This window comes from Rhodamnia argentea, chromosome 3 (genome assembly GCF_020921035.1).
Source record: "Rhodamnia argentea isolate NSW1041297 chromosome 3, ASM2092103v1, whole genome shotgun sequence".
NCBI lineage: Eukaryota > Viridiplantae > Streptophyta > Magnoliopsida > Myrtales > Myrtaceae > Rhodamnia > Rhodamnia argentea.
In genome coordinates this window covers 23,689,254-23,701,480 of record NC_063152.1, presented here as the reverse complement: position 1 = coordinate 23,701,480, position 12,227 = coordinate 23,689,254, and the positions used below count along the sequence as shown (strand labels likewise).

The window sequence follows — 12,227 nt, the reverse complement described above, 5'->3', positions numbered from 1 at the left end:
CCACAAAGAAAGAAGGCACGTGCGCCCGTCGGTTTGAGATTTAACCCGCTCTCGAAATCATATCCAATTCAATACTTTGCATGGACTTGGTTCGCATGGATCTTATAAGGGATCGGGTTCAGAGAACAAATTACCTAGAAGTGGATCGTTAATCGCATGAATCGCGTCGATGGATGAGGTCTACAAGGGAAATTTCCTAGAAACCAATCAATAATGATGAGAAGGGTTACGTTGGAATATTTGTATAAAAAGAATTGAAGTTGTTATTCCACATTGCTTGACAACAGATCCTATATACTTTTTATATTCATATGATTTCCCTCCACGAATATGCATCAAAGCCATTGTTGTTCCTTTCACGAACGTGCATCCACCCCCATTAGTCAAATTCCACATCTCGCAGCTTAAGCTTTTGGGTACATAGTAATGCCAATGTAGTCAGGCTAATTTTGATCAAAAATCCCCGATTCAGATTCAAACCGTCTTACATAGCATAGTTGACGTTGATTTGTACAAATTATACATATATATATATATATATATATATATATATATATATATAGTCTAAGTATTTTATTTTTTTACTTTTTTATTTACTTTATCGGAATGACTACATTGATAAATTGTCAAAAAATTTAGGCTAAATTGGTCAAATTCAATCAAATATTTAAGATTGAATTGGTAACGTATAATAAATTTATGAATCTTTTAATAATTATCCTGTCAATTAGTGGCTCAGCTTAGTGGGTTAGGGTGGAATTGTTCAAGAACAAATCTTTTCGACAAAATATAAGTAAATGTAAAAAAGAAGAAAAAAAGAAGAAAATGATCAAAGTAATGCTCGCGCAAACATTATTGCTCTAGAAAGGGCGCGCAGTACGGCGACTTCATTATTTCTTTTCTTATTGTTTTCCAGGTTAAAGCTGCCACAGCCACAGTGTGTATGCTAAAAATGTTTTTTACATTATTTTGCAATATGGAGATCAGACATTTTTTTTTTTTGTCGTTAACATCTGCATATCACGACAAAAACTATATTGATGTGATTATAGACAAAGATCGTAAATGTCAGGATATGATTCCGCCGTACGATTCTCATGAGCAATAGAGAAAATTTGTTTGTAAAGAGATAATGCATAGGGTAATATGTTAAACATCATTAGCTTAGTCTTAAACTTATTGAACTTAACAAAATCACTTGAAAATTGAATAATTGAAAACTGGAAAAGAGAGGAAACTCGGTTGAAAATTCTGTAAATGTTCTTATAGCCAAACACTGACAAAAACTCTATTCATTTACCTAGGTTTTTTTTTATTGTCTCTCATTTACCTAAGTTTGAAAGTCAAATTGAAACCAAAAAAATCAACTAAACTTCCTGAGAAGACCACATCATCATTTTCCTGTTCACATGCCAGTATCACCGTATCTTGTATTTTGTGGATATTCGCTAAATCTTGCCAAAAAAGTGATCGCTTCACCCAATTCTTTCATACGTTCTTACCGGTGCATAGATGTTAAGAAGAATTATCATGTTAGTAAAGGAAAGCAACATCGAATCATGTAAGCAAACTATATTCAATAAAATAAAGAACATGTAGAAGTATGTAGATACATATATACCGTGTCACTATTTGACCATCTTTAATTTTTATTTGTTTCGCGAAAAAAATGAACAACGTGTGAAATAATTTTTGAAATTGATCGACTCATATTGCTTTAAAATGAATAAATAAAAAATATTTTTATCGTGTACGAAATATTTAGATATAAATTATTGTTTATAGTGAAAATTTTTTTATTGACTAATTATATCAAGCAACACGTGCAATTATTTTTATGAAAAAAATATTTTACAAGCCATTTATTTTCTTCGAAATAAAACGGAGCCTTGGATTTGAGGCAATCGACCGAGTACTCAATTGAAGGTAATCTACGTAAATAATCATGGCTATCTAAGGATTATCTCCGGGCAGAAGAGGACGATAATGTCAGGAATCTTTTGCTTTTCTCTCGATTTTAATAACAAATGGCAGGAATCTTTATGGGGCATTATGAGTAGTAACATGTGGATCGGTCTTTAGTTAATCAAACCCTAAGCATGCGGGTCTTAGTTAGGCGTACTAATAGGACGATTCCCTCGAGACTAACAAATAATTATGCGCTTAGTTAGGCCGTCCGGAAGAATTAAGGCGTGCATGACAACACTTCCGGAATAAAATTTTTGATCTAAAAGTATTTTTGGAATATAAGTCCGTTTGGTTACGCAACTCCATTTTTCTACTTTCGGAACATTTTTTTGCTATAGAAGTAGTTTTGAAGCCACTTGAAATAGTAAAAAAAAAATTTTCTCCAAAAATAGAAAAATCGACTTCTGATCAGAACTTGATTTCTAGAGTATAAATGTTGCCACGCGCGCCCTAGGCAAGAATAGCAAGTTAAGGACACATCATGCATGTTATCGCTCTTATGCGCCTATTTGGCCATCCGAAAGAATAGAGATTATTTTTGGCCGATGAAAGCCGTGCCTTCATCTCTTATAAATTGTATTTAGGCGCTCGTCCTTACAAATGTATTTTCATAAGAGCCACGACACTTCGGATTTTCGACACGGATGCCGTGTCTGTTGGGCATCAAAGAATTCGCGTGAAACACATATTCGTATATTGGTGTCGGATCATTTTCAAATTTCTTTTTTATAATAATAATAATAATAATAATAATAATAATAATAATAATATTATTATTATTATTATTATTATTATTATTAGTTGTTTCGTAAGTCCACTTCAGGGAATGTTTTGGCGTTAACCCAAAAGGAAAATGGACAGCAGCTGTCAAAAAAGTGAGTAATCATTGAAGCGCACACACTAATCAAATCTCAAAATTGAGAAATGTTGGCGGACCTAACAAAGACCCTCTGTCTGTCTCTCTTTGCAATCTTCGATGATGACTAATCAAGAGAAAGCTAAATCAAAGTTAATCTCGTGAGGAAAAGCCGGGAGTGGCTCGTGGGGGACAAGGGGCTTCGGTGATGGAAGACCAGAAGAGATGGGAATCACGTTGGCCAAAGGCACTGCGTTCTTCCCACCTTTTTATGGAGACACACTTACATTATTTCTTTTAACTTTAAATGAAAATTTAAAGTGTTATCGTTTTTTCAAATATAGATCTGGAGTAAATCTTATTTCAAATAAGTTCTAAAAGCATATTCATTATCTCAAAGAATGATCTGATTAATGGTATTTTCGTCATTTACGTTTTCCGATTCTTTTCCTTCTTTATTTTATTTTTTCCATTTTACTCCTTACTTTCCTTCGGTGACCGGTCTCAAGCAATGATCAGGCATCGGTGAGGGCAAGGCTGCTCTCGACGGCCACAGGTAAGGGCTGGCCTCGCTTGGGCAGCGCAAGGACTGCAGGAGCCGATCACAGGCAAGGCCTCCCAGCCTTAGCCAGTGGCCAACCACCGAGGAATAGGAAGATGAAAATGAAAAGAAGGAAAAAATATAAAAAAATATAAATAACGAAAATACCCTTTGTAGGCCTTCACTTCAATCTTTTATTTAAAATACGATTCATTTCGTGTTCTCATTTAAAAAAAAAAAATGAGTGAACTTCCGATTTTCATTTGAATTTTTTCCTTTTTTTTTGTGGGAAAAGATGGAGGATTTGACGGTCCGGAATGATTGCAGCCAATAATAATGGCCTCTGAGGCAGCTTCAACTCAATCCAACAAAAAAAAAAGAAGCGTTCGTCTCGTCTTTTCGCGTGGAGCTTTGGGGCACGAATTCACGTGTGGAGCAAAAGGGCAAAACGCGACGTGCTCTAAAGACTATAGTGTCCGTTTATTTATAATCTGTATTGAATAATAGCGAGAATATAATTAGGTGAGAAAAAAGGTGCTCTGCAAAAGATGCTGGATTGATGACAATGAGAGATATCGAGCCAGTTTTTGTCTCCCTTCCTGTCCCCACAAAGATACGTGAACTGTGTCCGTAGTTGTCCGGGGGGGTCGATCGGGTTGGGAGAGATCGATCGATTTCGAGGTGGATCGATTTCGAGCAAACGCAGGATTTGACCCTGTAATTCCTAGTTCAACCAAATTTGAAGCCGGAATCTAAACCGGCCAGTTCTCTGGTTGTCGGATCCTGTTCAGTTCTCGATTTTACCCAAAAGCTGACTCTTTTTGTGTGAAAAAAAAAAAGTCGCCTTCTTCTTTGCAATTTCACTGTGAAAAGTTATAATAACCAAGTGTTTATGTTATTGTTCTTACGACCTAAAACAAGTGGATGTATTAATGTTTGTTCAAATTGATACCCATGTTTTTGGTTCTCAATGGTTGTCAATGCATCATTTATTTCTAAAAGAGACTTCAAAAACCGGGAACTAGACTGATTGCTTTCGGGTGAAATTGGCCTTGGAACCTGGAGGAGCCGAACCGGTTCTAGGGCGATTCTAGGTTCATGGAACCGGATTTTCTTTAGAACCGCCCTTGGACCGGTCGGCTCTTGACCATTCGGTCCGGAATTCAAGTTGAACCGGACCGGAAACTCACTCCTAGTAAGTGTATTAAGTATGGGCTTGCGCAATTTATTGGCCCAAACTTTTAAATTTTGGACCTTTGGGCACACCAACTGCCAACTCTGTATGACTATTGGCTCATCAAGCATTGCTTAGCATGCATTATATGTAATTACAATTAGCCAATAAAAGGCAAGAAAGATCAGACTGAACATGGTAATTGGTAACTATGCTCAAGCAAGCCTAGCTAAAACCCCGACGAAAGGTGATGTGTTGACGGTCGCGGGCTCGGCCATCTGAAAGTTCGACCTCGAGTCCGTGTACTGGTCTTGCCCGTCCGGGCCCCCGACGAGCGCTCCGTCCAACACGTTCGGGTTTGGGGCGTTCTCATTGAACCACAACTGGAAGCCTTGGCTGCACGAGACAGGCGCCGGGTCCTTCTTGATCGAGATGATGGAGGCTCCCCTGTGGTGAACTTGGGTCGGATATCTCGACCCGTAGCCGACCATGTAGCTCATCTTATTCGGGTTCGCTCCGAGGATGTAGTCCGCCTTGAATCGGATCACCAAAAAAAAGAGAATGATAATTAAATTGGTGTTATCAAGTGTTTGATACACTTTGAGCTCTCACTCATATGATACTTAATTGTTAGAGTAATCTATGAATTCACCCCAGCCATACTAAAAAAAAACCGAACCGAGAGGCAATTCGCACTTACGATAGATATGACCATATGTACCTGTGATTGGGCGAGCGCGATCAGATCGGAGGACGACGCGATCCCGCCGGGGCACTGGACCGAGGCGCGCTTGGGGGCGAGGTAGTCAGCGTATGCCGCGGCGACGAACGCGGCGGTGGAGGTGTACTGGAGGTTGTCCCAGGGCTGAAACCACAGCAGTCCCCCGGCGGTCATGTGGAAATTGCCGCTGCCTTTCTGGAGGCAATTGCATATAAACTGCTCTGCTTGGCTCTTGTATTGAGCCCATGGCCCTGAGTTCCCAACTTGGCCTTCCAACACTAGCTGTGCATTTCATTTAGTGCATAAAATCAAAACCTAGGTCAGAAATTTTCTTTAGAGCACATCTAATATTTAATTAGTCAAAATTTAGTTCAAGACCTACGCATGCAGTACTTTGTTAATGAAACCAATCTGACATAACAATATGTGATATATACCTTGGCCACGAGGACCTGGGCGCCAACATACTTGTCGTTCCACGAGAACTCGGTCCGACCGCCCCCCGTGTCGCCCGAGCTACCGAGGTAATCGAGGTACGCTTTGTCCCCGGTCGCACGGTGAAGCCATGCAGCAGCCCACAGCAGTTCATCCTGCGTCATCATGTGATCACACAAGTTTAGAAATTAACATGCTTGGTAATTCAATTTGAATACACTATCTTTTACCCAAATACGACGTGACTTTAAACAGTACCGAACTCGAAATACATGTACATATATTTTATATTTTGAAATATGTGCATTGAATTGTATTTTTCTACATATACATATACATGACATATATATTTCTACAAATGCACATGCAAGTACCTGATATCCAGAGCTAGAATAGAATTTTCCCGCTACAGGTATGCTACTCTGGTACTGGCCGGGATGATTCCGAGCGAAATCAAAGAGCTGTGCATGCAATAATTTAACACAAAGTTTAGTCGAAATAAATACATAAATTAATTAATGAAAAAGCTTCTTGCTAGGTAACAAAGTTTCGACGAAAGCAATAATTTAACACAAAGTTTAGTCGAAATAAATACATAAATTAATTAATGAAAAACCTTCTTGCTAGGTAACAAAGTTATGACCAAATCATTGCACAAGAATATATCAATTTAGAAATGGCGCTTATATCGCTTGGAAAAATGAATTGCACGAAAAATTTTCGATTGTTAACGAAAACATTTAGATATAACTTTTTGTTTGACAATGAATTTTTGTCATTGGTTAATTATTTCACGTGATACAAGCGATCATTTCATTTTTCGTAAAACAAATGAAGCCTTAGAATGTATCCAATATTGCTAATTGAAGAAGGTCAAAACATTTGACAGATTTAACGTTCGAATCCACAGAATGATAATCATAGAGTATAATATGGAAACTAAGAAGAAGACCTGTTTTGCATGAGTTAGAAGCTCAGCCGCGTATCTAGAATCCCTTCGGGCAAAGGCGACGGAAGCTGCCGCGAATGCCGCCGCAGTCTCCCCGGCGAGGTCGGCCCCCGGGTGCTGGTCGTCGATCCTGTAGGTGGTGCGGGGGGTGGTCATGTCCTCGGGCCTCTGCCAGCACGAGTGGTCAGAGTCGCCGTCGCCCACCTCGCCGTAGAGGAGGTCGGGCTGAGGGTGGGCTTTGATCAGGTAGTCCGTGCCCCACCTTATGGCGCCAAGCGCGTTCGAGAGCTCCTGCTTCGCTTGCAGCTTGGCTCCGAACTCCACGACGCTCCACGAGAGCATCGAGATCGTAAAGGCCATCGGGAACCCGAACTTGACGTTGTCGCCGGCGTCGTAGTATCCTCCGGTCAGATCGATCTGTTCGTCGGAAAAGACAGATTGAAATGGATAGCGGACATGAATCTAAGAGGATATCGACTATTAGCATTCAGCGAAATCAGATTAATTCGGAATATAGGTGCACGGGATTTTGCATGCGAAATTATAGTAAAACACGTTTTTGCAATTTTACTCAAATGTGAAATTGTAACTGCGACATCCTCCGAACGAAATTTTGTGCAATAATTTCGAAGATTTCACAGCATGTGAAAATTGGCCTAATTCCCTAAAAATCTCTCAACTTTAGGTCGAGTCGCAATTTCACCCTGAATTTTTTCTTTTTGTCTAAAAAAACCCCTAAACTTTAAGTCTTATTCAAATCTGCCCCAAAATTTTCTTTGTCTAAAAAAATCTCAAACTTTAAATCAAGTCCCAAATTTACAGCAAACTTTTTGTTATCTCAGATAAAATTAACCAATTTTCACCCTCATCTCCGAATCTTGCCCCCCCAAGCCTCATGTCAAAAAATGATCGTCAGTTAGATCTAATATCAATATCCTAAAATGGTTTCATCTTGGAGATAATTTTCCATGTTGCCTTGCTGATATGGATTTATTATCGACGTGGAAATGCCACGGGGTAGATTTGGCAATGTATTGAAAGTCGGTATTTTCTGTTAATAAAAAAAATATTTAGGGTAGATTTGGGACCGGACCTAATGTTTAGGATTATTTCCAAGACACAAAAAGAAGTTCGGGATAGAATCAGGACTACACCTAAAGCTTGAGGTTGTTTTTAGGGAATTAGGCCAATGACAATGAAGAAGACAAACGAAAAATAAAATGCAGGAAAGTAACCAAAAATATATCCGTACTCCGGCGTCGCCGCCATCTTTAAGCCCGGAATCGCCGCGCCACTGGACTCTCTGGTTAGGAGGCAGCTTGCCTGATCGCTGAGCCTCGAAGTACAGCAACGACTTGGTGAGCGCCGCCCCATAATCACTCCCCCCTTCGCTCCGGACAGCGAATTCGGACGCCAGGATCATCAAGCTCAACGAAGAGATGAAGACAACGTTGACGCAGCTCGGTCGGGCCATGATCACTCTCCCAAGAATAGGTACGAGGAAGAAGAAAACACGAGCTTGTGGAATATATAAAGGTGGAAGTCATGTCATTTCCACGGAAGGTTTCGCTTTGCATGTATAAAACGGGGAAAAATATGCACGTAGGGAAATATAATATATACATCTATCGATTGGTTTCCATAAGTTTGGAGCTATATTGTACATTCCGAATATGTGGAGATTCTTTGGAGGCTCATGCATTTTTTTATTCCAAGTATAGCCAGAGATAGTTCGAATGGATTCTCTTTCCATTTTACTAAAAGAAGAACTACCATTGCTCTTTTCGAACAACATTTTTTTTTTAAACCTCGCGCCGCTTCTTCGGCGGTCCGGTGACTCCGGCCGTTCTATTTCAAAGTTTCCTCCACGTTTGTCCTTCTTCTTCTTATGAACTTATTATCCGTCGTCCACATAGCATGAGAGTTTTAACCACTTTTTGTAACCTTAGGAGGGATTAATCACGCACCGAACCGAAGCAAAGGAAGGATTGTTTGGACATTGTTCATTTTATTTGCCTCGGATTCTTCTTATGCTGGTGAATCTTTTGACATTCGTGTCCGTTACAAATCTTGGAGAATTTTGCTCAAATATTGAATATCGTGGTTGATGGAGAAAATTACCTAAACAAGTCATACCCTATTGTAATTGTGCCCGGCGACCGGCTAGAAGAAGAAGAAGAAGAAGGAAAAAAAGAAAAGAAAAGAAAAGAAAATATGAAAAATTAATAATATTATTAAAAATTATCACGTCAGTGCATGCCGGCCAAAGTTGGCCGGATATACTGAATTGGCACAAATATAAAAGGTTTAGGACTTAATTGGCAAAAAGAAGGTTTAGGACTAAATCGGCCAAATTACAATAAGTTTAGGATTTTTTTGATAATTTTCCCGTGGTGCTTTTTTCATCGAACCCATGCACGCATTTCATATTCCATTTGTTATTAGCCAAGAGACTTTGATCCTTACAACTACATGTATAAGTAGGAAAAAGTCTAAGCACGGCATCCATTCAATATTTTCAATTATCAATGGCTGAAACTTTTCATTTTAATTTATAATTTTACTCATCTTTTATTTTATTATTTTTTTTGTGGTGCAGTCACTACGAAAGGCAATATTAAAGATGACCCAAATTGCTCAAATGTATCTGTTGACGATGAAAGGGAAAATCGGGTAAAACATATTTTTTCAAGAGAGTAGAGTTTTTCAGGGGAGCCAAACAGTTTAATGGACGCTATTTTGTTAAGTTGCATATCTAACTTCTAACTGTTGCAGTACATTTGTGCTATGAAGATCAATTTATTTTCTTTATTGATTCTATGGAAATTCTAATGCATTTCGAATTAACAAAAAATATACATTTGCCAATGATTTCAATGGGCTGTCTTATAATGCAATTACAATCGCCATAATTTTCTTGTCAACAGCTAATTATTCCCCGTAATCAAGCCATAATTTTCTTTGTCCAATACTGTTGAGCCCAAACCTAGTGCTGATCAAATTGTGCAACGCGAATCTGAAATTAGGGCTTGGCATATTGCTGATAAAAAAGCATGGACAATTTTATTTGGTTTTATTAGCTCTAATCTCCCCCCTCCTTCCAATTTTCTCAAATGGTTAGGGCGAAACAGTTATGAGATCATATTACTGAAATGTTTGCACGGATAGGTTCTATTTGTATTTATCATCTTATGCAGAAACTTCGGCGTGCCACCAAGGGCACACGATATGTTCAAGATTTTTATAATTATATGACATCTCTTTAGTTTCAACTTGATGTGTTGGCTTGCACAACATGTCCCACGTGTGTCGGTTGCACTCCTTGTGCTACATCCAAGCTTGGAGATCAAAACAAGTATCGTCTCTACGAATTCTTGATGCAATTCTCACCAGATTTTAAGAGATTTCGCAAACAGATTCTCTATTGTTATCCTGCTTCATCTCTCTTTGATGCAGTCAATGAATTTGAAGTTGAGGAAACTAGATGAGGAATTTTTTGTGCTCCTCCATCTCTAGATTCCTTTGCTGTACAAGTCACCCCCTAGCCTGGTTTTTAGTTTGGCCCCTCTCATCATCGTTTTCAACCTAGTTTCCAGTCTGTCTCCTCTTAGCGTGGTTCCCAGCATGCCTCTACTTAGCGAGGTTCACGTATTTTTTGTAATTACATCATGCTTAGTTGCATCTATCTCTTCTCCATTTGGGGATCGTGCCACTTCACCCTCGTCTTTGGATGATTGTCTTGCTATTATTGAGGCCCAATTTTCTCATTTAGCTCAGCTTTCTTTTGTTATTGTCCAACATCGCCCGATATCGAGTCTTATATGCTATTATATGCTTTCTTTTGATCCCCCTCCACCTATCAGATTTAGATTAGACTTTCTAACAGAGTAGTTAAAATGCACGGACTTTGAGGTAATCACATATATTAAGTTGTTAATCAAATCAAATCCATTATTAAAAGTAGTAAATGATTCTTTTCACTTTTACTTGTACTAAGATTGTTTTGGAATAATGGTTTCCTAGTAGAGAATGAAAAAAAAAAAAAAGAAATAAACAACTCATTAGCAAAATAACTAGTTGGTTATTTGTCAGATGCACTATAACTTTTTTTTTTTTTTTTGGAAAAGAGGGATACTAGTTTCATCCCAAATAGAAACTAGTAATAGTAGAGGAAGAAACCAAACAAAAAGAAGAAGAAAACATTAAGAATAAGCTTAAGGCTTCTTCATTTTGCGGAAATGAGATGCTTATGGAAAAAAATTTTCAAGAATTTATTTTCCAAGAAAATAATAAAAATTTTCGATATTCGGCTGAAACTCGAAGATGAATTGAAAACTATTTATAGCCATTCCGTATAGAAAATCATATTTGACTTTCCTCTATGCAATCCTTTTAAAAAATTTATTTTATTAATTTTATTTTCTTTTTCCTGTATATTTTGTCAAATTTTGAATTTTCTTAATTTTGCTTTTCGTTTTTATTTTTGTCTTTTCCCTTCTTCCTCGATCAATCGACGGCCATGGCGATGTTCGGAGGCAAGCTTGTGCCTCTCCGATGGCTGGCTGCCGATATAGGAAAAAAAGAAAAGAAAAAGGAAAGAAAATAAAATAAAAATCAAAAAATCAAAAAAGAGAGAAAAGAAAAGAAAAATAAAAATAATTAAAAAGAAAAGGGATGTGAAGTAGTAGAGGGAGGAAAGATGAGGAAAAAATGTTTTTCTCTGCCCAAAAGAGGAATAGTTTTCCTCTCTTTTAAATGTGACTTTTTTTTTTCCACGGGTGGAAAATGATTTCCTTTATTTATTTGTTTTTCATAAAATGAAAGTCCGAAAAATCCAAAAATATTTTCTTGAAAGTTATTTTTCATGAAACAAAAGTAGGCCCTCAAACCTTAGTTTTCTCTGTGCATTTTGGAAACTAAATTTGTTCCAACAGCATGGTATAGTGGCCCGCACGAGATAACGTAGTCGATTCAACCATCTTTCCATCTTTCCATAATCGTCTTTAGACATTAGTGAGTGATTGGAATCTAGGACACGATTAAGGTTTAGGAAATTGGATAGTTGGGTCTTCTTGGTATTGAGTTCATCCCAAAATTAAGCCAATAAGTCTCTTGAATCATGCCTCACAAACGGAAAAATAACTTCCCCGTGCATATATTTTATTGCTTTTGACGCAATAATGAAGAGCTTAATAAGATCTCTTATGGCATATAAGGATATATATGATACCAGTATCTAGGAAAAATCAGGTTAATTCGACAAGTCATAGTAACGTGAAGAAGTAAGCACTCGGTCGACCTAAAATTTTTGGAGCAAAGATATAAGTGCACGAAATTTTGGGAAAAGTATCGGAAAAGTGCTAAGTCTATTGCATTAGTATAAATTCAGTTATAAACTTTTCAATTGAATTAATTTAGTCTTAAACATTTTTGCATCGATATCAATTCAGTCTATCCGGTCAATTTTGGTCAGAAATCGCCGATGTGGACGTCGGCCATCCTACGTAGCGTGGGCTAGCGCTAACGTGGACATTCTTTAGTAATTTTTTTTTTTTGTCATTGTTGTTCGTTCATTCACTTTGG

The 12,227-nt window shown here is 37.9% G+C and overlaps 1 protein-coding gene across 1 annotated transcript; it reads right to left on the bottom strand.

The window, feature by feature from the left end:
* Positions 1 to 4,733: 4,733 nt before the first annotated feature.
* Positions 4,734 to 8,118, bottom strand: LOC115729092 (endoglucanase 12-like). Its single transcript, XM_030659540.2, has 6 exons — positions 7,897 to 8,118; positions 6,648 to 7,061; positions 6,070 to 6,156; positions 5,698 to 5,850; positions 5,261 to 5,542; positions 4,734 to 5,072 (listed from the first exon to the last, which is right to left on the bottom strand). Exons 1-6 carry the CDS (start codon positions 8,116 to 8,118, stop codon positions 4,755 to 4,757), a joined length of 1,476 nt encoding a protein of 491 aa, XP_030515400.1. The 3' UTR covers positions 4,734 to 4,754.
* Positions 8,119 to 12,227: the final 4,109 nt, after the last annotated feature.

What these genes read in the sequence shown, in the direction of transcription:
- LOC115729092 (XM_030659540.2), bottom strand. Translation starts at nt 8,118, where the DNA reads ATGGCCCGACCGAGCTGCGTCAACGTTGTCTTCATCTCTTCGTTGAGC. An exon ending in AAGATGGCGGCGACGCCGGA is followed by an intron (nt 7,062 to 7,896) that starts GTACGGATATAT and finishes TCCGACGAACAG; the next exon opens with ATCGATCTGACCGGAGGATA. An exon ending in TCGCGCTCGCCCAATCACAG is followed by an intron (nt 5,073 to 5,260) that starts GTACATATGGTC and finishes ATCCGATTCAAG; the next exon opens with GCGGACTACATCCTCGGAGC.